Here is a 26,758-nt window from a genome sequence, read left to right on the forward strand (position 1 = left end):
ATGGTGCGGAGATGAGGGGTCTGAGGACCCCACAGGGAAACACAGAATGACATTTAACGGCTATCGTACCATCTCGCAGCACCTCAATGACCTGAAGAAGGAGAACTTCAGCCTGAAGCTGCGCATCTACTTTTTGGAGGAGAAGATCCAGGGGAAGTTTGAGGACGGCGGCAGCGAGGATGTTCACAGGAAGGTCAGTAAAGCCGAATAAATCTAGTGGAGCAGCCAGTGAGATAGTAGAGTGTGTTACTGACTCCTGGTGGCATGGAATTTCCAGATTTTTTATCTTCGGTTATGTGTCTGTCAGTTATGCGGGACTTCAAAACTATCAAAAGAGTTCAATATTAGTGGAATGCAGGCTTGTTTGTGTTACAGATAATTTTTTTTAGTTGTTTTTGTTTAGTCTTGCTGAGAGACCCTTGTGAACGAAACATGAAAGGAGTTCTGCAGCCAGTTGTGTACATACTGAAAAATGGATGTGCTTTAGAAATGATACTGACACCAGGGACAGCAGGGAGCCATTTCATTGGTTTACTGGTCATTTCAAACTGCATCAGTGGCCAGAATACACAACTTTCATACACACTCTGCTGTATTCACACTTGGTCATGAAAATTTACTCTGATTTATACAGTAAGTAATGTAATTAATTCATATATAATTAAGAGCTCTCCCTGCTTTACCTTTGCCAAACTGATCTGCTCGAAATGCTTCGAAATGAATAGAGGCCCACTGACCCACATGCACTATATCAGAGCTAGCAACATAAAAGTTATTCTGGAGTGTAACTGTAACGGTGAATTTGGAGAAGGAGATTAGGAGAGACAGTACATATATGTGGTGGGGGTGAGCAGGTGGTTCCTGTCTATCCATCTATTTTTGTCCCACCTTATACCCAGCAGACTCTACTGCATGTGCACAGCTTTAGTGAGCAGTAACTAAGTAAAAACATTAATTTGGAGAAAAAAAAACCAACAACCCTGTGTGTATTTTGCAGATTAAAGCTAGACAACCTTTCGATTTCATAAAATCGGTGAAATTTAGTTCCCTCTGAAATTTGGTCATTGTGATATATGTTTATTTCTGTAATATCTCACAAAATATCAGGCCATTCTGTGGCTGGGAAGTTATTTAATTTGAGGGGATTCCCGAGCAAATAATGTGCATGAAATCGCTCGTTTCACGCAGTCAAGCAGACAGATGAAGTCCGTGTGTGCGCATGCGCAGGTTTACCTTTGACCATGCACTGACAGTTCCATCATTCTGTCGCTAAATGAACAGCTGATCACACCGAGGTGCTCGCTGACCGCCAATATTTATTAGTTTGGTCCTGTGTTTCCTTTCCTTCGCAACATAACGTCTTTTCTTCTCGTTTTTCCGTTACTGTAGTCGGTCTTCCATGTTTCATTCGCACACTCACGTCCACCATTGTTCTCTCCTGTTTCGAATTTGTATCCCACAATGCCTTGCATGAACTGGGAAAGCCCACCACGTGATGCATGACGTAGTATCTTGAATTGGGTCATGGTGAAGCAGGAAAAAATAGCGAAGAATTTAGAGCCACATGGCCCTAAATTCATTAATTGTTCTATTAAAAAAACCTTGGAAGTTTGTGATTCGAATTCAGTAGCTTTCAGTCCACTAAACAAAAATAATTGGGTGTCTGGGAAAATTCTTTTTATGACCTACACTTGAAAAATCTGAAAGGCAGTCTATCTTTAACCTGAACATTGCACTGCAGCTTGAGAGAAACAAACTAATGATTGTTTGCAACCTCTGTGAAGTTGGTGCTTGGAATAAAAATTTGTGCTCAAACGGTTTTCCAGAAATTAAACCATTACATGTTTGAATGATGTTTTAATGACAAGAGTAACACCTAAATGACCCTAAACACATCTAATTCATTTGTGCATGCAAAATAAACATATGTGCTTCATTAAAGGGGTTCCAGAGTGACATCATGTGTCAAGAAAATTGCTTTTAATAACATAAGAAATAATGAAGCCCATATGTTTAATTTGGAAATCGGACATGTTTGGAGTCATGTGGGTGTTAACTGGGTGCTGGGTCATTAAAATATCATTAAAACATTGAACTACTTCTCTAAAACTCTTTGAGCACAAATTTTTATTTTGCATGCATAAATGAATCAAAGTACTTTTATTCACATTCTTATCCTATGGGGTGTCAACTGCAAAAATGTGAAATAATAGTCTCATGCCACTTTTGGATATTTATTTTGCTCAAATAAAATGCTCAATAATAACACCACTAATAATGATAATACTAATAGTGTTTTTGGAAATGAGTGGGCACTTAAGTGTTAAATGGCATGGTGTTGCCAGATGATGTCCTGAAGCTCTATTGTGCTTTGCAGAACATTGAGCTGAAGGTCGAGGTGGAGAGCTTGAAGCAGGAGCTCTTGGAGAGGCAACAGCAGCTTGATAAGGCTCTGTAAGTACTGAGTTAGTCTTAAGGAGTCAGTATACAGTATATACAGTATATTTACACTTTAGTACATATGTACTGTACTTGTATATATGCAATGTTGCTGATACTAGTTTTGTACCACTTTGAGGGGCACTAGACTCTATTTTCACATTAGAAATGAACACACTTTAGAAATGAGTTATTGCCTGTGTCCGAAATCACTCACTCATTCACTAATGAGTTTATAATCTGTTTCTTCTTCCGTCCATTCACCCCAACACACTTTTTTTTCAGCACGACCACAATGCATGATGGTATATATTGCTTGGCTAGTGACCATCAGTTGTACACTACTTTTCACGGTATATTGTGGGATACTATGAGTCCACTATACAGAGTGTAATGATTCTCACTATACATTCAGAAAGCACTACAAAATGCCGAACTCACTATATAGTCCACTATATAGTGAGTAGTGAGTGATTTTGGACACAGGGGTTGTGTCTTAAAAAGTAAAAATGCTATACAACCCCGATTCCAAAAAAGTTGGGACAAAGTACAAATTGTAAATAAAAACGGAATGCAATGATGTGGAAGTTTCAAAATTCCATATTTTATTCAGAATAGAACATAGATGACATATCAAATGTTTCAACTGAGAAAATGTATCATTTAAAGAGAAAAATTAGGTGATTTTAAATTTCATGACAACAACACATCTCAAAAAAGTTGGGACAAGGCCATGTTTACCACTGTGAGACATCCCCTTTTCTCTTTACAACAGTCTGTAAACGTCTGGGGACTGAGGAGACAAGTTGCTCAAGTTTAGGGATAGGAATGTTAACCCATTCTTGTCTAATGTAGGATTCTAGTTGCTCAACTGTCTTAGGTCTTTTTTGTCGTATCTTCTGTTTTATGATGCACCAAATGTTTTCTATGGGTGAAAGATCTGGACTGCAGGCTGGCCAGTTCAGTACCCGGACCCTTCTTCTACGCAGCCATGATGCTGTAATTGATGCAGTATGTGGTTTGGCATTGTCATGTTGGAAAATGCAAGGTCTTCCCTGAAAGAGACGTCGTCTGGATGGGAGCATATGTTGCTCTAGAACCTGGATATACCTTTCAGCATTGATGGTGTCTTTCCAGATGTGTAAGCTGCCCATGCCACATGCACTAATGCAACCCCATACCATCAGAGATGGAGGCTTCTGAACTGAGCGCTGATAACAACTTGGGTCGTTCTTCTCCTCTTTAGTCCGAATGACACGGCGTCCCTGATTTCCATAAAGAACTTAAAATTTTGATTCGTCTGACCACAGAACAGTTTTCCACTTTGCCACAGTCCATTTTAAATGAGCCTTGGCCCAGAGAAGACGTCTGGGCTTCTGGATCATGTTTAGATACGGCTTCTTCTTTGAACTATAGAGTTTTAGCTGGCAACGGCAGACGGCACGGTGAATTGTGTTCACAGATAATGTTCTCTGGAAATATTCCTGAGCCCATTTTGTGATTTCCAATACAGAAGCATGCCTGTATGTGATGCAGTGCCGTCTAAGGGCCCGAAGATCACGGGCACCCAGTATGGTTTTCCGGCCTTGACCCTTACGCACAGAGATTCTTCCAGATTCTCTGAATCTTTTGATGATATTATGCACTGTAGATGATGATATGTTCAAACTCTTTGCAATTTTACACTGTCGAACTCCTTTCTGATATTGCTCCACTATTTGTCGGCGCAGAATTAGGGGGATTGGTGATCCTCTTCCCATCTTTACTTCTGAGAGCCGCTGCCACTCCAAGATGCTCTTTTTATACCCAGTCATGTTAATGACCTATTGCCAATTGACCTAATGAGTTGCAATTTGGTCCTCCAGCTGTTCCTTTTTTGTACCTTTAACTTTTCCAGCCTCTTATTGCCCCTGTCCCAACTTTTTTGAGATATGTTGCTGTCATGAAATTTCAAATGAGCCAATATTTGGAATGAAATTTCAAAATGTCTCACTTTCAACATTTGATATGTTGTCTATGTTCTATTGTGAATACAATATCAGTTTTTGAGATTTGTAAATTATTGCATTCCGTTTTTATTTACAATTTGTACTTTGTCCCAACTTTTTTGGAATCGGGGTTGTATATTATGGATATATTTCCTGTAGTCCAGTGCTGATGAATTGTGCTGGCTGTAACACACTCGTACTAATATGCTGTTATTTCTATAATAACACCTGATTCACAGACACCTCTATGGTAAACACTTTGCATAAGTGGTTTTTATTAAAAGTATATATTGTATCACTGATATATAAAGTTTCATTGAGGACACATTCATTCAAAGGTGACATATTATACCCCGTTTCTGCAAGCTGACACAGTTCCCTGAGGTCTTAAGGAAATGTCTGTGATATGATTTGGTCAAAATATCACAAGGATAAAACACCACAACTCCCTTCTCACACTGTCTAAACAGCCTTGTTCAAAACAGCCAATTTGTGAGCCTGTTCCTTTAAATGATAATGAGCCACTGCTCACCCCACCCCCTTTTTTGCCAGCCAATCAGGTAGCACGTTCCAAATGAATATTCATTCACAAAAAAGGCAGTTCTCAAACCATGAGTGTAGATACTCAGATGAAGGGGCGGGATCATTTTAATGATCTCCCCTTGTGACATCGAAAGAGGAAACAAATCTGAATGGCTTGTTGAAGCACATGTTATCTGAAACATACAGCTGAAATGAAACTGACTGGGTGTCTTATTTCAGAGTTTGTGGGTTGGTAGGCTCTAGAACCCCAAATATATGTGCGCAAGCACTGAAAAATTGAGTTGTTCATTTTTTCTTATGTCCCTTTTAACATAAAGCATGTATCTGTAACTCTAAGTCTTCCAAATGGAGCGGTGTATGATGATAACAAGCTGCATTTCTTGTCTCTTTAACTTCATGAGAGAGAAACAGGAGACTGTGGAGTGACTGGGGGTGACTGCTTATACAGTGCCTTGCAAAAGTATTCATCCCCCTTGATGTTTGTCGTTTTGCATTAAAAGCTGGAATTAAAATGGATTCTTCAGGGGTTAGCACCATTTGATTTACACAACGTGCCTACCACTTTAAAGGTGCAATTACAGCTGCAAGTCTCTTGGGGTATGTCTCTATTAGCTTAATCACATCTAGCCACTGGGATTTTTGCCCACTCCTCAAGGCAAAACTGCTCCAATTCCTTCAAGTTAGATGGGTTGCGTTGGTGTACAGCAATCTTCAAGTTATGCCACAGATTCTCAATTGGATTGAGGTCTGGGCTTTGACTAGACCATTCCAATACATTTAAATGTTTCCCTTTAAACCACTCCAGTGTCACTTTAGCAGGATGTTTAGGGTCATTGTCCTGCTGGACTGTGAACCTTCATCCCAGTCTGAAACCTCTGGCTGACTCAAACAGGTTTTCCTCCAGAATTCTCTTGTATTTAGTGCCATCCACCTTTCCTTCAGTCTTGACCAGCTTTCCTGTCCCTGCAGATGAAAAACATCCCCACAGCATGATGATGCTGCCACCATGCTTTACTGTAGGAATGGTGTTCTCAGGGTGTTGGGTTTACGCCACACATGGCATTTCCCATGATGGCCAAAAAGTTCAATTTTTGTCTCATCTGACCGACCAGAGAATCTTCTTCCATGTGTTGGGGAGTCTGCCACATGCTGTTGGGCAAACTTCAAATGTGTTTTCTTCAGTAATGGCTTTTTTTGGCCACTCTTCCATAAAGCCCCACTCTGTGGAGTGTACGGCTTAAAGTGGTCCTGTGGACAGATACTCCCATCTCCGCTGTGGATCTTTGCAGCTCCTTCAGTGTTATCTTTGGTGTCTTTGTTGAATCTCTGATTAATGCCCTCCTTGCCTGGTCTGTGAGTTTTGGTGGGCGCCCTTCTCTTGTCAGGGTTGTAGTGGTGCCATATTCTTTCCATTTTGCTATAATGGATTTAATGGTGCTCCCTGGGATATTCAAAGTTTGGGATATTTTTTATAACCCAACCCTGATCTATACTTCTCCACAACTTTGTCTCTGACCTGTTTGGAGGCTCCTTGGTTTTCATGTTGCTTGCTTAGTCGTGTTGCAGAGTCAGGGTCCTTCCAGAACAGGTTGATTTATACAGACATCATGTGACAGATCATGTGACACTTTGATTGCACACAGGTGGATCTTAATCAACTAATTATGTGACGTATGAAGTGAATTGGTTGGACCAGCAATTATTTAGGGGTTTCATACAAAAGGGGGTAAATACCTATGCACACTCCAGATTTCTGTTTTTTCATCTTCATTATTGTTTGTGTCACAATAAAAAAAAAAAAAGTGCACCTTTAAAGTGGTAGGCATGTTGTGTAAATCAAATGGCGTACCCCCCCCCCCCCCCCAAAAAAAATCCATTTTAATTCCAGCTTGTAATGCAACAAAACAGGACAAACACCAAGGGGATGAATACTTTTGCAAGACACTGTAGCTGTTATAGTGTGAGGAGATTCCATAATGTTAAATGTAACCATAAATGGATAAAAAGTACAACATTGTTCTTTAATAAATTGAAATAACCAGCATTGGCAAATTGCTGAGGTATAAGAAGAATAAAACACTTTGGGATATACTGTTATAAAAAAAATTAACAACTTCAGGATGGTAAGAGTGATTCTGGTTTGTTTCAGACCATGCCACATCACTCAGGTGTTGATTATTTTCCTAAAACAACACATCCCAAAATGTTTTATTTCTTACATATTATGTCCTTTTTTTTTTAATAACGATGAATATGGTATGAATCCGAATCATTATCTAAAAACTTATAATCACACCTACAGTATGAGGCATATATGAATGAAGTATGAATCTTTTTTACATACCATTCTTATTAGATATGCATTATTAATGATTATGCTTTTTTACCACTTGGAATGTTTCTACAGTTATGAATGTGATGTAATCAGCGTTACTTGACATCCATGAGTAAAGTGACACTCCTGAGGAAAGGCAGAAAAAAAACAGCAAATATTTCTGTGATTCAGTCTAATAAAAAGCAGCATGTGGGTCTCAGACACCAGATTTCTGTCCCTGCTTCTCAGAGGTATTTCAATCTGCTGCTGAATTTAACTGCTGATAAACTGATGCAAAAGGCCACAGGATAAGTGCCAGAACTACTTTTATCAGACACTTCTGCAGTGAAGTGGAAGCGGTGACATGATCCAACAGTTGCCTGATATTTCACTGTGGAACACGATTTGAACTTTCCCACATAAAAACACACACAACTGTACGGAAAACTGACCTTCTCTATCTCAACTGTCTCCGCATATACTAACCCTATTTCCAGAAAAGTTGGGATATTATCCAAAATACAATAAAAGCAAAAATCTATGATTTGCTAATTCACCTGAACTTTTATTTAACTGACAAAAGTACAAAGAAAAGATTTTCAGTAGTTTTACGAACCAACTTCATTGTACAACCCCGATTCCAAAAAAGTTGGGACAAAGTACAAATTGTAAATAAAAACGGAATGCAATAATTTACAAATCTCAAAAACTGATATTGTATTCACAATAGAACATAGACAACATATCAAATGTCGAAAGTGAGACATTTTGAAATTTCATGACAAATATTGGCTCATTTGAAATTTCATGACAGCAACACATCTCAAAAAAGTTGGGACAGGGGCAATAAGAGGCTGGAAAAGTTAAAGGTGCAAAAAAGGAACAGCTGGAGGACCAAATTGCAACTCATTAGGTCAATTGGCAATAGGTCATTAACATGACTGGGTATAAAAAGAGTATCTTGGAGTGGCAGCGGCTCTCAGAAGTAAAGCTGGGAAGAGGATCACCAATCCCCCTAATTCTGCGCCGACAAATAGTGGAGCAATATCAGAAAGAAGTTCGACAGTGTAAAATTGCAAAGAGTTTGAACATATCATCATCTACAGTGCATAATATTATCAAAAGATTCAGAGAATCTGGAAGAATCTCTGTGCGTAAGGGTCAAGGCCGGAAAACCATACTGGGTGACCATCATCTTTGGGCCCTTAGACGGCACTGCATCACATACAGGCATGCTTCTGTATTGGAAATCACAAAATGGGCTCAAGAATATTTCCAGAGAACATTATCTGTGAACACAATTCACTGTGCCATCTGCCGTTGCCAGGTAAAACTCTATAGTTCAAAGAAGAAGCCATATCTAAACATGATCCAGAAGCGCAGACGTCTTCTCTGGGCCAAGGCTCATTTCAAATGGACTGTGGCAAAGTGGAAAACTGTTCTGTGGTCAGACGAATCAAAATTTGAAGTTCTTTATGGAAATCAGGGACACCGTGTCATTCGGACTAAAGAGGAGAAGGACGACCCAAGTTGTTATCAGCGCTCAGTTCAGAAGCCTGCATCTCTGATGGTATGGGGTTGCATTAGTGCGTGTGGCATGGGCAGCTTACACATCTGGAAAGACACCATCAGTGCTGAAAGGTATATCCAGGTTCTAGAGCAACATATGCTCCCATCCAGACGACGTCTCTTTCAGGGAAGACCTTGCATTTTCCAACATGACAATGCCAAACCACATACTGCATCAATTACAGCATCATGGCTGCATAGAAGAAGGGTCCGTGTACTGAACTGGCCAGCCTGCAGTCCAGATCTTTCACCCATAGAAAACATTTGGCGCATCATAAAACGGAAGATACGACAAAAAAGACCTAAGACAGTTGAGCAACTAGAATCCTACATTAGACAAGAATGGGTTAACATTCCTGTCCCTAAACTTGAGCAATGTGTCTCCTCAGTCCCCAGACGTTTACAGACTGTTGTAAAGAGAAAAGGGGATGTCTCACAGTGGTAAACATGGCCTTGTCCCAACTTTTTTGAGATGTGGTGTTGTCATGAAATTTAAAATCACCTAATTTTTCTCTTTAAATGATACATTTTCTCAGTTTAAACATTTGATATGTCATCTATGTTCTATTCTGAATAAAATATGGAATTTTGAAACTTCCACATCATTGCATTCCGTTTTTATTTACAATTTGTACTTTGTCCCAACTTTTTTGGAATCGGGGTTGTATTTTGTAAATATAGTTAAGTTAGAAGTTAGAACTTAATGCCTGCAACACACTCAAAAAAATTTGGGACAGAAGCAAAATAAGACTGAAAAGTTTATAAGATATTCAAGTTACACCATTTTGGAAGTTAGTTTATTTGTATAGTTCTTTTAACAACAGACATTGTCGCAAAGCAGTTTTACAGAAAAATACAGACTTTAAACATACAAGTTAATTTTATCCCTAATAAATGTATTTATCCCTGATGAGCAAGCCTGAGTGAGACAACAGCGGGAAGGAAAAACTCCCTCAGAAAACATGAGGAAGAAACCTTGAGAGGACCCAGACTCAAAAGGGAACCCATCCTCATCTGAGTGATAACAGATAGTATGATTACAAATACCTTGGTTCTATAACGTTAGGTCTTTCAAAATCTACAGTCCATAATATTGTGAAAAAATTCAGGGAATTCAGAGACATCTCAGTGCATAAGGCAAGGTCAGAAACCACTGTTGAATGTGTGTGACCTTTGAATCTTCAAGCAGCACTGCCTGAGAAACCATCATGCTAATGTGACAAATATAGCCACATTGGCTTAGGAGTACTTCAGAAAACCGTTGTCACCTAACAGGGTCTGCCTTTTTAACCAGAAATGCAACCTGAAAATGTATTACACAAGGAGCAAGACATTCATCAATTCTATGCAAAAACGCTGCCGATTTCTCTGGGACCGAACTCATCTCAGATGGATTGAAAGATAGTGGAAACATGTGCTGTGGTCAGACAAGTCCACATTTCAGCTTGTTTTCGGGAAAACTGGATGTCAAGTTCTCAGTGCCAAAGGTGAACATGAGAAAGGTGCATCTGTGATGGTATGGGGGGCATCAGTGCCCATGGCATGGGTGGGTTGCATGTGTGTGTGTGAAGGTACCGTTGATGCGGAGGTGTATATTGGGATTTTAGAGAGACATATTCATCAAGGCAACGTCTCTTCCCGGGAAGTCCATGCTTATTTGAGCAGGACAGTGCCAGGCCTCATTCTGCACAAGCTGCAGTAGCGTGGCTTCATAGACAGAGTGTGTGTGCTTGACTGGCCTGCTGCCAGTCCAGATCTGTCTCCTATTGAGAATATATGGTGCATCATGAAGAGGAGAATTAGACAACAGCAACCACGGACTCATAAGCAGCTGAAGTCTTGTTTCAAGCAAGAATGGACAAAAATTCCAATTGTAAAACTGCAACAATTAGTATCCTCAGATCCTGTATGATTAAAAAGTGTTATTAAAAGGAAAGGTCATGTAATACAGTGGTAATAATGCTTCTGTCTCAACTTTTTTGAGTGTGTTGCAGGTATCAAATTCTAACTTTGTTTATATTTACAAAATACAATTAAGTTAAGTAAAACTATTGAAAATCTTTTCTTTGTACGTTTGTCAGTTAAATAAAGGTTCACGTGAATTAACGAATCACATATTTTTGTTTTTATCGCATTTTGGAAAGTATCCCAGCTTTTCTGGAAATGGGGTTAGTAGGTTTTAGGGATTTAACCTGACCTCTTTTCAACGAGCTTACGTCTTTAACCTTACATGTGATATCATTAGGTTGTACAGTATTGTTTGCTAAGTCACATTGCTTTCAAATGCTGCATTTAGATTGAATTGCTGATGGTGATGATGGTGAGGTGGTGAGGTGGATGATGACTCTTGCCAAACTCTTATTAATTCACCCAGCTGTGTTTCTGATAGACCTAAGAGCTGAAAGTCAGGGTCAGTTCTGATCCCGTTTTCTCAGTAAGTGGACAAGTTCAGTTTTCCCTTTATAGAGTACTAGTCTTTATGAAATAGTGCCTTGTTTGGTACTATAGGTCCAGTCCAACAGATTGGGACTAGGGACAGAGCTCTGATGGTTGTTAGGAGCAGACAGACGCAAGTCTGGAGAAACAACTCAACTGGAGCTTACCGATGAGAATCTCTCTCTCTCTCTCTCTCTCTCTCTCTCACTCACACACACACACACACACACACACACGAACATGAACACTAAGTCTGGTTGAGCCATGCAGAATGACAGCATTGGCCAGTCATCATGTTACGATGCTGATTCCCACACTGTTCACCATGGATGTGAAAATAGGGTCTGGATATTTTCTAGAATCTTAAAGATCTGATTATAGACATATACAATTTCACAGCTGTGCATTATACAATTACAAGGCTGGGATAGTTAATTATCAGATTCTTCCCAACAGCCATTTTTCACATTCCTGATTTTATTGTGTATTCCTTGAGTTGATTCAATGCCCCCCCCCGATTCACATCAAGGTTTCCTAAAGTTCATTTAATTCTTTGCCCTGAAAGCAGAACAGAGACGCCGACTAATCAGAATGGATCTGATGTGCCGTGTCACTGTGAGGAGAAACAGCAGGAGATCTCCCACATTCAGGAGGTCCTGGAGAACAAGATCCAGCTGTTGCAGGAGGTATTGTATATCACTATCAATGTGACAACCCTCCATTAACATAATTATTAAAGGGGCCAGATCACCCTTCCCAGAATCCTCTCCTCCAAGTAGCGTGACGCTATTTTCAATGCTCACAAAAACAATCTGCAACAATCCTTAACAATGTGCATAGATCTTAAATTGTAACGTGAAATTGAAGACATTTTTTCAAAATATTTACATTTTAAAGTTTTTCAACTGATCCATTCTGTTTTTGTTTGGTTATTCCGTTGTAATGGACCAGAACTGGCCTCGGCTAGTGGCACAGGAAGGGAAAGATATGGGATTTTTGTTCAAAGCTTCTACAAATAAGACATCGATGAAGAAAAAGTTCAAGATGGGTTTTGAAGGGATCACTAACAGTGACTTTGCGGAGGCTTTATTGAACAGAGCTAACAGATAGTGGTTACGTGCTTTCAAAACAAAAACAATGAGTTGGATTGTGGGAAATGTGAGCTGGTCTTTGTCTACATCTTAATCTAAATCTAACCTAAACATTGGTAACCAAAAGAAGAAGAACTTAAGCACAGTCAAATTCCTCTCTGCGTTTAACCCATGTAAAGCAATGAACACACACACCCAGAGCAGTGGACAGCTATGCTACAGTGCCCAAGGAACAGTTGCGGGTTAGGTGCCTTGCTCAAGGCCACCTCAGTCCAAGGCCGCCCCATGTTAACCTAACTGCATGTCTTTGGACTGTGGGGGAAACCGGAGCACCGGGAGGAAACCCACGCAGACATAGGGAGAGCATGCAAACTCCACACAGAAGGGCCCCTGTCGGCCGCTGGGCTTGAACCCAGAACCTTCTTGCTGTGAGGTGACAGTGGTAACCACTACACCACCGTGCTGCCCAACCTTTGGCTCTTTTAGTCTTTAGAAATAGATGCTACAGTATTTGTTTATGAAAAAAAGTGTTTTTCCTCATGAGGAACAGCCAGATTTTGGCACCAGGATGTAAAACATATATATATTAGTGGTGTCAAAAATGTTGCGTTATTAACGCATTAACTTGACTCAATTTTAACGGCGATAATTTTTTTATCGCGAGATTAATGCTCTGTGACATGATGCCATGCCCCACACAGCCAGAGTCCTCTGCCCTCCCCCGAAGAGCCATGGTGCTCGGCTTAGGTTTCGTTTTCCCATCGGCAGCTCCAGCCCCACTTTGCAGTGGCTGTGACAAGACGTGTTATGCTCTGCAATAAAAAAAAAAAAAACATTGGTACAACCAGTGTTCGAACTATGCCGATATTTTCGGGGGGGTCCCTTTTTTTCCCTTGGGGGGGTGCTTGCGCTTGTCTCAGAGCGCGGCTCTCCATCGCGCGCTCACTTCGGATATGCAAATGCTTCCCGTTACACACGATTGCTATGTCAATAAACATCATTTTGCCAATATTTTAGAGACCCCCCAACATTTCCCAAATCATGTTTTCAAGGGATCTCATGTCTGTTTCAGGGGATCTCGGATCCCCCGAGTACCCCCGTAGTTCGAACGGTGAGCAAGCCCATTCACTTTTTTATGCTGATAAGAGAATTACAATGGTTTTTCATGTGACAAAAATGTGCGATTAAATTGCGATTAATCGCGAGTTAACTATGACAGTCGCGACATTAATCGCGATTAAATATTTTAATCGCTTGACAGCACTAATATATATACATATATATATGTATATATACATATGTATATATAAACACACACACATATATATACACAGTACTTTGCAAAAGTCTTAAGCCCCTTATATTTTTTCATACAAATTTTATTATAGATTTCTATTTCATGACTTCTACATTATCAAGTCAGTACAAAAACATTTTTGAGTTCCAAACATTCATTTTCCAGCACAAAATTAAACGTTACAGAAAAATAAAGTTTGTATCTGAGCAGCATATTACACAAGAGAGCACTTTTCAGATTAAAAAAGAAAACATAATGAAGGCTGCTGGGTTTTGGTGCAAAATGAAGAAGCGAGTGTGACAGTCAAAGTGTCCAGAAGAACTGTGGCTGCTTCTGTAAGACGCTCAGTAAAACCTACAGATCATTTCCTTATCAAACTGCACTCACTGTACCTCAGACTACTATTTTTTTCAAGTAAAAGGCTCATCTCACACCAAATATTGACTTTGTTTCATTTATTATGGCTTACTGCTGTTTATAATATTTTTTTAAATGTTGAAACATTTCATTTCATTATTTTTAAGCCATTTTTGGTCTACAGCATTTCTTTACATGTGCCTAAGACTTCTGCACACTACTGTATATATTACAAGATCCATCCATGTCTCTAGTCAGTATTATATATTTGGAGATATTAAAACATCTATCCTTGTCTCCTCCCTCCATAACGTGCAATACACTTACAGAAGGAATTACTGACTTTTTTTATGATCTGGCTGTCAGGAGGCGAAACTTGCACAGAGTGAAGCTGAAAAAATGGCTTCTCTGGCTACCTCAGAGTCCCAGCGCTGTGTGGATCTGGAGAACAGGATGATGGTGATGGAAAGTAAAGAGACACAGGAGGAAATGCTGGCTGAAAAAGAGAGGTGAGCAGAGCAACAGTGAGTCAGAGTCATGTGAAAAGGTAGATCTAGGGTCGGTATACTGCATTCACATCTGCAAATCTGTAAATCTGTGCTCTCAGGCTGATTCAGGCATTAACAGAGGCTCTGGTCAGGAAAGAGGAGGAAGTAACATCTGTGCATGAAGAGAAGGACTCGCTTACACACAAAGTAAATCAGCAGGAGGAAGAGCTGCAGGTCTTCAGAAAGTCGCTTCAGCAGAAAGAAAAGGATGTAAAGGTATATGTTGCTGCGGCTAACTTGCTGAATCTCTATACCGTTAATGCAGCACTGAAATTTTGGAATCCATAACATAACATGACATTATCATTATCTGATGTTCCATGTCATATTGTGGTGCATATCATTAAAGAAATAAGATGCAAAAAAAAACCACTCACAAATACACCCACTTTATTAGGATGACTGCATCTGCAGGTTCAGGCATTTATCCAATCAGCCAATCATGTAACAGAAGTCAAAAGTCAAAGTCCCTCTCATGCCAGAATCTGGTCTTCCTAGGCAGTCTCCTATCCCAGTACTAACCAACTCTTTGAGGCATGACACCGATCTTCGTTTCTGTAGCCCTCAGCCTCTTGTCTATACAGCTAGGGTTACAGTGGGGGGCTAGTCCTCTGGTAACCGCTCGAGTTTGACTCCCCACTCACATCTGTATTGCAGCGTGCCTCGCCAGATGGTAGTAGGTGCCATTTTTATGATGGTCTTTAGTATGACCCGACCGCGAGTAGAAATCGCGATCTCCCTATAGAAAGGCAGACACACTAACCAATAGGCCAACTCGCGGTCATGCAACAGCAGTACGATGCATCAATTCATGCAGATACATATCAAGAGCTAGAAAATCAGCAGTTTCTGGAATACCAACAACCATGCCATGGTCAATGTTTCCGCTATTCTCATGTTTGATGTGAACATAAACTAAAGCTCTTGATCTGTGTCTGCAAAAATAAATCATACTATTTTTTTTTTTGCGGTCCAGTTTCCATCAAATCGTGGCGACTCGTTCATTCACAACAACAACAAACATCATAGCAATTTTTTGTCAACATTTATTTTCGCATTTCTCAGTATCTCATCTCATCTCATTATCTCTAGCCGCTTTATCCTTCTACAGGGTCGCAGGCAAGCTGGAGCCTATCCCAGCTGACTACGGGCGAAAGGCGGGGTACACCCTGGACAAGTCGCCAGGTCATCACAGGGCTGACACATAGACACAGACAACCATTCACACTCACATTCACACCTACGGTCAATTTAGAGTCACCAGTTAACCTAACCTGCATGTCTTTGGACTGTGGGGGAAACCGGAGCACCCGGAGGAAACCCACGCGGACACGGGGAGAACATGCAAACTCCGCACAGAAAGGCCCTCGTCGGCCATGGGGCTCGAACCCTGGACCTTCTTGCTGTGAGGTGACAGCGCTAACCACTACACCACCGTGCTGCCCTGTTTGAATTTGGTAAAGAAAAAAATAAATATATTATTTACCAGCTTAAGGTCAGTCCGTATTGTGAAATACCATGACCTCGGCCTTGAAAATACTGACCTCGGCCCAGAGGCCTTGGTCACTATTTTCAAGACCTCGGTCACGGTATTTCACGATACGGACCTCCCAGCTGGTAAATAATATATATTTATTGTACCTTTAGGTGTACAGTGACTTGTCACTGAGGCAGTACCCTCTAAGGTAGTTATTTGTACCCTTTATATACTGCTTGGGAACATATATGAGTATGCACCTTTTTGACCCTAAAAAGGTACACATAGTTACCTTGAGGTCCAATAATGAGCCCTAGGGAGTACATTAGTGTAGATTGTACCTTGGGGGACAGAAATGGACTCTGAATCTACCCCTATTTCTGCCAGTGTGGATTATGTTATACTGTATGTTGTGCTGCTGCCTTGTGATTGGCTAATTGGATAAGTGGACAGGATGGTGAGGGTATATGTCATCATTTTATGTCAATTCATTTTCTATACCGCTTATCCAGTGTGGGTCACAGGGGAGCTGGTTCACCCTGGGCATGTTACCAGTCTATCACAGGGCTAACACAGAGACGAACAGCCATTCACACTCACATTCACACCTATGGGCAATTTAGAGTAGCCAGTTGACCTTGGGGACTGTGGGAGGAAACCAGAGCACCCGGAGGAAACCCACACAGGCATGTGGAGAACATGCAAACACCACACAAAAAGACCCGAGTCTGCCGCATGTTTCGCACCCAGAACCTTCCTGCTTCTTTTAATTTCTTGTGGGCAAGAAAAACTATGAAACCCAAGAGTCAGAAAGGAAGAAAGTGTTTATTATCAGTGACACAATATTAAATGTGCAGTGTATCATTTATGTATAAACAGTTTCTGGTTCGGAGTCGAAATAAAACTCAAATGTAGTGTCAGTGTGATTACAGGCCAGTGCTCAACATTATTCTAACATTTGCCAAATGGCTGCGACGGCTCAGATATCTGCATGTATTTATAACCCCACACACACACACACACACACACACACACACACCACTGTATGTAGGTCAAGTGAGCACCACAGCATATACAAGACTACTGCAGTGTTTTGGGATTTTTTTCACAGATGAATTTATAAATATGTACAGCGGCTCTGTTTTCAATTCCATATGCACCCATTCAATTCCATATGCACCAAATATAAGGTACAATAATAATAATAATAATATTATTATTATTATTATTATTATTATTATTATTATTATTATTATGTCAAAACAGTCCAGTTCTTTGCCAGGATGCACTTTGTACTTTATGTTGCACATGAAAACAGATGGTTTATTTATCTCTCTCATTTTAATCAATTAGTAAAAATGTCACAAATCTTTTAACAGATTCTCAAGGAAGAACTGGAGTTTGGGAAAACTCTCAAGCAACTTGAATTGCAGGTCAGAACTGGTATTAATTTATCTATCGCGCTACAGTCATGTGAAAAAATGAGTACGTCCCATGGAAATTGTCGAATTTTCTCAACATATTGAAACAAACAAACGTTTCACTCTCTTTGATACAATGCCTAGAGAGAAAGGTGAAGTACTCCAACAAACAACATGTAAAATTGACATTTTATAGTAATTTTCATCATTTAAATTAAAAAAACAATCAAAAAAAGTAAGTACACTCTTACATTTATCACACTTTCAAGTCCATAAAATTAGACTCAGGTGTTCTAGATTATGTGCCATTGATTAGAACCTCCTGCAGGTGAAGGTGCAAGTGGAACCCGTATTATTTAAACCTGACATCTAGGGTCTGGTGTTCTCTTTGATATTGAAGAAGAACCCTTTATTTTGTCATATGCACACTCAACCACAGTGAAACTCATCCTCTGCATTTAACCCATCTGAAGCAGTGAACACACACACACACACACAAGTGAGTAATGAGCACACACACATACCCAGAGCAGTGGGCAGCTATGCTACAGTGCCCGGGGAGCAGTTGGGGGTTAGGTGCCTTGCTCAAGGGCACTTCAGCCCAAGGCCACCTAACTACATGTCTTTGGACTGTGGGGGAAAACGGAGCACCTGGAGGAAACCCATGCAGACATGTGGAGAACATGCAAACTCCACACAGAAAGGCCCCCATCATCGGACACTGGGCTCGAACCCAGAACCTTCTTGCTGTGAGGCGACAGTGCTAACCACTACACCACCGTGTATTGTGTCATCATGCCAAGATCTAAAGAGCTCTCTAGATCTAAAGACCTTAGAAAAAAAGGTTGTGGAAGCCTATGTATCTGGCGAATCTGGGATTTAAAAAGATCTCTAAACTATTACAAATAAATCATTCCATTGTAAGGATAATCATCAACAAATGTCATAGATTTCAAACAACTGCCAGTTTATCCAGGACTGGTCATTCCATTAAATTCAGCCCAAGAGCAAACTATCTGATGCTGAAAGAAGTCTCTAAGAAACCCAAAATTTCATCACTGTATCTACATGTAACTCTTGCAACTTTTGGTGTAAAAGTGCATACATCTACAATCAGAAAGAGATTGGACAAATTTGACCTGCATGGGAGGCATGCCAGGAAAAAGCCTTTGCTGTCCAAAAGGAACGTTAAAGAAAGACTACGGTTTGCCAATAGAGGCAAAGACCAGGCCTTTTGGAATAACATGCTCTGGACAGACTAATCAAATGTGTGGCGCAGACCAAAGATGGCTTTTCAGGAGAAGAACCTCATACCAACTGTGAATCATGGTGATGGAAATGTTATAGTTTAGGGTTGCTTTGCTGCCTCAGGGACTGGGAAGCATGCATTCATTGATTCAACCATGAATTCTTAATCATATCAAAGAGTGCTTGAAGATAATGTGAAGCCATCTGTTCAAAAGTTGAAGTTGAACCAGTGGTGGACTTTTCAACAAGATAATAATCTTAAGCACATGAGCAGATATACCAAGGAATGGCTCAAAAAGAAGAAATGGAGGGTTATGGAATGGCCAAGTCGAAGCCTAGATTTGAACCCTGTTGAAATGTTGTGGGGAGATTTGAAAAGGGCAGTAGATGCAAGAAACCCCTCAAACATTGCAACTGAAGAAATTTTTGCATGGAAGAGTGCTCAAAAAGTTCAGCAAGCCGATCTCAGAGACTGCTGTACAATTATACAAAATGCGTGCAAGAAGTCCATCCATCCATCCATTATCTGTAACCGCTTATCCTGTGCAGGTTCGTGGGCAAGCTGGAGCCTATCCCAGCTGACTATGGGCGAGAGGCAGGGTACACCCTGGACTAGTCGCCAGATCATCACAGGGCTGACACGTAGAGACAAACAACCATTCATACTCTCATTCACACCTATGGTCAATTTAGAGCCATCAATTAGCCTAACCTGCATGCCTTTGGACTGTGGGGTAAACCAGAGCACCTGGAGGAAGCCCACGCAGACACAGAGAGAGCATGCAAACTCCACACAGAAAGGCCCTCATCGGCCACTGGACTCAAACCCAGAACCTTCTTAGTGCTAACCACTACATCACTCTGCCACCCCACCTGCAAGAAGTGATATCTGTTAAAGGGGTCAGTACTAGCCTCTGCAGCCAAGGGTGTATTTACTTTCTCCACAGAAGAATATTACATCTATTGATATTTTTGTGAAAGAAATGATTGAAAGAGCTAATTGTCTTTGTTGTTTTGTTCAAGTATATCACCTTTATCTGCCAGATTAAATATGCGGATCATGATGATCCACTGTGGCGACCCCTAAGGGGAGAACCAGAAGAAGAAGAAGAGGAAAAAGACTGTATCAAAAGGGTGAAACGTTTGCTTGCTTAAAAATGCTGAGAAATGTCCACAATTTCCATGGGATGTACTTAATAATAATGAATATGAATGGGTTGTTAATAGGCAGTGAGAGACATCTAGTGGACTTGTTTTTAAGAGCAAGTGATTGATGATGCAGCAGGATTTATAAAACACACACAATCTCTTCAAACACCAAACCCTTCGGATTTGTCCAAACACTTAATTTTTATCTTTATCTTCTTGTATTTTTGTGGTTTTGAGATTCTAAGTCAAAGCATGAGATCAGTTAAATGTAGTGTTGCTTTAAACTGCTTGCAGAAAATGGTCATCTCTTTATCAAAAAAAAAAAAAATCCCAAATTCTTTTCATAAATAAAAGCATTTTCCACAGAGAGAGCCAGGCCAGTGTAAAAGTCATCATTTATCTACGCCAATGTAGCATTCATATGAAATATTTACATGACCTAACGTGAGTGCCATTTGTAATGTTTTGTCAGCAATTTTTTTTCTTGCTTTTCAAACATTGTGGTCACACTTTGCTTGGCCTTTTTAATTGGGACACGATAGAAGAAACAGTAGGCAGCTGAGACGGCCAATGAGTTTCTCCAACTCTTTGCTATTTCTGTCAACTGAAGCAATAAACAGTGAGATCATGTTAGTAAAGAAAAAAAAAGGCACTGATGCATTTGCTGATGAGGATAAATAGTTTTTTGATTAGGGCTTGTTTATGGGGGAGCACTGTTATGGCGTCCTGTCTCTTTTACCTAATAACCAGAGGCACTTTGGGTGATAAATTCACATAGTGACACCAAACAAACCTCCAAAATGTCCAAACTTTCCCTAAATACAAATGATATCCTTCTGTATGCAGTGGTTAATATGATACATACAGTATAACCATGTGCTTGGCTTGTCAGAAATGTATTTGTGAGCTGTATGTTAGCAAATGTGTCAGTACTGCTGGTGAAGTCATTTGTGTAATGAAGAAAGCATGAATTGCACTCATTTTCCTAGCGGAGACAGATATAAACGAAATAAAAGTCATGGTTAAATATAGACCTCTGGTCTGTCACACTGATTTAACACGGGAACATTTCCCTGAATTAACCCATCTTATATATATACATTTTTTTCTATCCACATTCACTGGATATGAGCAATCGCGCGCTCTGATTGGCTACTCTACTACTAGGCTATCAGCTCATACACTGTGAGTAGAGAAAAACAAAATGGTGGACCGTGTTGCTGAACCAACCGAGGATGAAATAAAAACTCTATTCGAAAACAAAACCCAAAAAAATACAAAAAAAAGCAACAAAATATGGAATAAAAGTATTTGATGGCAAGAACATATCTTTTTTATTTTTCAAGAATTATTATTATAGCATTTTTCACAAAATGCTACTGTCATTTCGCTGGTTTGTTTGCATTCTAAGCGGAAATTATTTTGTCAGACGTTTTGTATAAAGTTTCTATTTATCGAATTTGCAAAAAAAATAAAAATAAAAATGCTCTGTTTCTCAAAAACCAGTGAATGTGGATAGAATAAAACAGTTATTCCACTCAATCTCATCGTATATGGCTTATAGCCACTGTCAGCTCATGTACGACTTGATTTCTTGGAATAAGTGTGTGTGTATATATCTAATCTCATTATCTCATTATCTCTAGCCGCTTTATCCTGTTCTACAGGGTCGCAGGCAAGCTGGAGCCTATCCCAGCTGACTACGGGCGAAAGGCGGGGTACACCCTGGACAAGTCGCCAGGTCATCACAGGGCTGACACATAGACACAGACAACCATTCACACTCACATTCACACCTACGGTCAATTTAGAGTCACCAGTTAACCTAACCTGCATGTCTTTGGACTGTGGGGGAAACCGGAGCACCCGGAGGAAACCCACGCGGACACGGGGAGAACATGCAAACTCCGCACAGAAAGGCCCTCGCCAGCCACAGGGCTCGAACCCGGACCTTCTTGCTGTGAGGTGACAGCGCTAACCACTACACCACCGTGCCACCATACATATATATATATATATATATATATATATATATATATATATATATATATATATATATATGAACTAAAATATTTCCATCACTGAGGTTTCATGCAGAATTATTATGATTATTATTCTGTCATGTCACCATGTTGTGAATATCTGGTTCAGGACACAGGTTTCCAACCCTGGTCCTGGTCTACCCCCTGTCCTGTGCATTTTCCCAGTGATTTATTGGGTACCATAGTAGTCTCACAGCTCCAGGGCTCCCGGTTCAATCCTTGTCTCTGGTTACTGTTTGTATGGAGTTTCTCTTGTTCTCCTTGTCTATCTGGGTTTCCTCCAGATTCTCCAGTTTCCTCCCACTTCCCAAAAATATCCCAGTGGGTGAACTGGGTATGTGACATTGCCCTGGGTGTGAATGTGTATATGCAATAGACTGGCATCCCATCTTGAGTGTGTTCCTGCCTCATGCCATGTGTTCCTGGGATGAGCTTCAGATCTTTTTTTGTTTGGCTGTTCACATTATTTTTTAAATGTGGCCAATATCAGCTTCCAGTGTGAACTTGTTACGGTCCTGAACTGCCCCGGAAGCGCAAAAGAACAATAATAAAGACATCACATATAGCACTCTGTCATAGCTAAGTAAGCATGGAAGCCTGTAAAGTCAGCGTTTATGATTTAATTTATAAGTTGATGTGAAGTAGAAGCCAGTGAATTTGTGAGTAAATGAGGATAAGAACAAGGATGAGGAGAATGTGCAAACACAAAGAAATATCAGCAATCTGGATGTGAATTTTACATTTATAAATTTATGCCTAACGAGCAAGCCAGAGGCGATGGTAGAAAGGAAAAACTCCCAGAGATGCCATGAGGAAGAAACCATGAGAGAAACTAGACTCATTAGGGAACACAACATCAATTTTCATTTGATATTTCAGGATGTTAATGGTTAGTTTTGACTACATTTGTCAGCGATGTGATTCCCGCCAGCCCAGAATTGTGACGAATGTCGATCTAGAGCAGCATTTCTCAACTGGGGTGCCATCTGGCAGTGTCAGGAGTGCCGTCAAAATATCCTGATGTTGTTGACATAATAAAATAAAAAGAAATAATATAGATATGCTATTTCTTAGCTGCATCATTAACATAAAGTAAATTGAGGTCATATATCAAAGAAAATGGTTCACATTCCTTCCTCATGTCAACCCTAGGGTCAGTATGAAGATCTGTCGTAAATAGTTTTATTTACCACGCAATGCGTTACCAGAGCGTTGTTGTGTGAAGGTGCATAACTACTAACATTAGCAGTATAGAACGGTTTTTGAAAAGACTCTGGGTCTGAGCCATCAACATCATCATCTTGTGGTAGCTCAGCAGCGAGGGAGGTGGAGACCACCAGCAAGACGAAGAAAAGACAGTATGATGACAGCTACTTGTCGTTTGGGTTCATCTTTCCCGAGGATCCATCATACTCTCTGCCTATGTGCCTGATATGTGGTATGAAATTGTCCAACCAAGCAATGGTTCCAAGCAAACCGAAAAGACACCTGGCAACAAATCATCCATCACAGACCAGCAAGGGTGTGGAGTATTTTGTTTGTTTGAAAAATCAACACAGTCGACAAGAGCAAGTGATGATGAAGTGCGCAAAAGTGTCAGAAAATGCACTGGAGGTTAGCTACCTAGTGGCTGGGATGGAAGCTAAGGCTAAGAAGCCACACACGATTGCTGAGACAGTCATATTGCCAGGATGCACAGCCATCATAGACAAAATCCTCAGCCCACAAGCAGCAAAAGAAATTGCACAGGTACCACTGTCGGACTGTACAATTGGAAGGCAAATCAATGATATGTTTGCAGATATTGAAGAGGTGGTTTTTGAAAAAAAAAATCAGATTAAGTGGGAAATTTTCTTTACAAGTTGATGACTCAACAGACGTGAGTGGCCACGCACAGCTCTTGGCAAATGTTCGATTCACTGATGGGGACCAAATCAGAGAGAATTTGAAACAAAACAACAGAAGAGGAGATTTATCATGTGACAATGGCGTATCTTCAACGGGGGGGTTAAATTGGAAGAACTGTATCAGTATCCACACTGATGGCACTGCTGCCATGACGGGCAGTGCCAAGGGTTTCATCACTAGAGTCAGAGCGCAAAACTCAGAGGTCCGAACCACTCACTGCTTCCTTCACAGGGAGGCACTAGTTGCAAAGACTCTGCCGAAAAAACTTCCAGATGTACGGGACAGGAGTCTCATCTCATTATCTCTAGCCGCTTTATCCTGTCCTACAGGGTCGCAGGCAAGCCGGAGCCTATCCCAGCTGACTACGGGCGAAAGGCGGGGTACACCCTGGACAAGTCATCACAGGGCTGACACATAGACACAAACAACCATTCACACTCACACTCGCACCTACGGTCAATTTAGAGCCACCAATTAGCCTAACCTGCATGTCTTTGGGGGAAACTGGAGCACCCGGAGAAAACCCACACAGACACGAGGAGAACATGCAAACTCCACACAGAAAGGCCCTCGTCAGCCACTGGGCTTGAATCCAGGACCTTCTTGCTGTGAGGCGACAGTGCTAACCGCTACACCACTGTGCCGCCCCCATTGCAAAACACTAGATCTGATTTAGGATCACATGTGAAAGTGGGGGGCGGCACGGTGGTGTAGTGGTTAGCGCTGTCACCTCACAGCAAGAAGGTCCGGGTTTGAGCCCCGTGGCCAGTGAGGGCCTTTCTGTGTGGAGTTTGCATGTTCTCCACGTGGGTTTCCTCCGGGTGCCAGGGATCCCAGATGTCTGCTATTTAGCGGAATTCCGCTATTTTTCTAGCCAAAGTGGTGTTGTTGTTTTTTTTAAAATCTCTTGTATATCCGTTAAAAATATGTTTAAATAAAATGATCAGCAGAATACGTTCTGATTTGGTTTGCTTGTTTAGCGAGGTTTTTGTCAGCTTCGTTTGTTCTCGTTGACATTCGGGAACACTCGGAAGTTAAATTGATGTAAATACCACGAGACTGTACGCAATAGAACGAGAAAACAATATGGCTGCACCCATTTGCTAGAAAATGTGTTTTAACTCCGTTCGTGCTTTTGTTTCTAATGCGTTGAACTTAATTCAATATGCAGGGCTGTGAAATTTCCGCGGATTCTGTTGCGAAAAATATCATCTTCACAAAACGTCTATTTTTGCATTAAAAATCATTGGGGGGGGGGGGGGGTCTAGTCGGTTTTAATCATAGGTTTTAATCGCCTTGCACGAGACCGGTGGCTCAGCCGGACTCGCGGAGTTTTATGCCAGCTGAGCGTGGAACACGTCTTGACTGCGACTCAGGAGCAGTGTTGCCAGATTGGGCGGTTTCAAGTGCATTTTGGTGGGTTTTGAACATATTTTGGGCTGCAAGATCAGACATAGTTAAGATGCCATCAAAAAGGAAAGCTAAGGAGGTGTTTGAGAGAGATGCAAAGAGGGCTAGAAAAGAACACACACACAGACAGACTGAAGGAAAAGATGAAAAAGAACAAGTTTGCAAAACTGAAAGAGATGGTGTTAAAGAAAAGAAAATTAAAAGACTTTCATTAGATGCTGTTTGACAGACTATGAACATTTTGTAAATAGCTTTAATAGAGGAATGCAAATACTATAGAACTAATAACTAATAGCCTTACTGAAAGATGAATTGAAAGAAATAGCTGGGAGTGATGCAAAGAGGAATAGAAGGAGCCAGAAGTAAAAGAAAAGATGTAAATAATAGAAACATTAGTTTTTTTAAACTTTTGCTCTGTAGACAAGAGACATTGTGACAGATTCTTGGAAAAAGCCAGGACATAATACAAGAATTAAGTGTAATTTGGAAGACAACAGGTATCTCTCACTTAAATATTGAGCATGATTTTTCACAAAGTCATTTTGAAAGGCCCATCAAAGTTTTCTTTTATTAACATTTCTTTAAATTGTTATTTACACATTTTTTTTTACTTTTATTTTGATTAAGAGATAAAATACATAGGCACTTATTAGATATTTCAAGGTATTTTACATGGATCTTTCATTTTAAAAGAGAAAACTGTTGATAGGTATTTTATATGGCAAAATGAAGACCAAGACAAATATTTACTTGTTGAGATCAATTTTTTACTTGCAGGAAATGCTCAGAATACACCATATAACACCTAAAATGGCTTGGTGTCCGGCTTATGCTGGGGGGCTGTGCCCCCCAGACCCCCCCTTTTCCTCCGATTTCTTATTTACAATTTCACAGCCCTGAGTATCTCATCTCATTATCTCTAGCCGCTTTATCCTTCTACAGGGTCGCAGGCAAGCTGGAGCCTATCCTAGCTGACTACGGGCGAAAGGCGGGGTACACCCTGGACAAGTCGCCAGGTCATCACAGGGCTGACACATAGACACAGACAACCATTCACACTCACACCTACGGTCAATTTAGAGTCACCAGTTAACCTAACCTGCATGTCTTTGGACTGTGGGGGAAACCGGAGCACCCGGAGGAAACCCACGCGGACACAGGGAGAACATGCAAACTCTGCACAGAAAGGCCCTCGCCAGCCCCGGGGCTCGAACCCGGACCTTCTTGCTGTGAGGCGACAGCGCTAACCACTACACCACCATGCCACCCCAGCCCTGAATATGTCGTGGAAAAAAAGATATCGTCCATAAAAGAGATAGTGGAACAGTGTCCGGGTTAGAAGTATATTCTTCAAAGCTACATTTTCATCTAATTTTTATAAATAACAATTTTTTTTTTGCCACTTATGTCATTCATTACAAAATACGGTATCAAATAGATACACATTATTGTTAAATTCTGTTGCTTTTCTATGTTAAATCTATGTAAAAAATGTGTTCTATAGCATCTTTAAATGTTAAA

The 26,758-nt window shown here is 40.6% G+C and overlaps 1 protein-coding gene across 5 annotated transcripts in view; it reads left to right on the top strand.

The window, feature by feature from the left end:
• The window catches only part of pde4dip (phosphodiesterase 4D interacting protein), a 162,706-nt gene that overhangs the window by 45,539 nt on the left and 90,409 nt on the right, over positions 1-26,758 (top strand). For 2 of the 5 annotated variants that reach the window (XM_060917440.1, XM_060917437.1), the window contains exons 4-10: positions 80-193; positions 2,378-2,454; positions 11,855-11,975; positions 13,453-13,491; positions 14,401-14,543; positions 14,642-14,798; positions 17,439-17,492. In XM_060917440.1, the coding sequence (XP_060773423.1) occupies positions 80-193; positions 2,378-2,454; positions 11,855-11,975; positions 13,453-13,491; positions 14,401-14,543; positions 14,642-14,798; positions 17,439-17,492 (705 nt within the window). The remainder of the gene's footprint in view (positions 1-79; positions 194-2,377; positions 2,455-11,854; positions 11,976-13,452; positions 13,492-14,400; positions 14,544-14,641; positions 14,799-17,438; positions 17,493-26,758) is intronic. The other 3 variants (XM_060917438.1, XM_060917442.1, XM_060917441.1) reach the window with 3 other exon arrangements.

This window comes from Neoarius graeffei, chromosome 3 (assembly GCF_027579695.1).
Source record: "Neoarius graeffei isolate fNeoGra1 chromosome 3, fNeoGra1.pri, whole genome shotgun sequence".
Taxonomy (NCBI): Eukaryota; Metazoa; Chordata; class Actinopteri; order Siluriformes; family Ariidae; genus Neoarius; species Neoarius graeffei.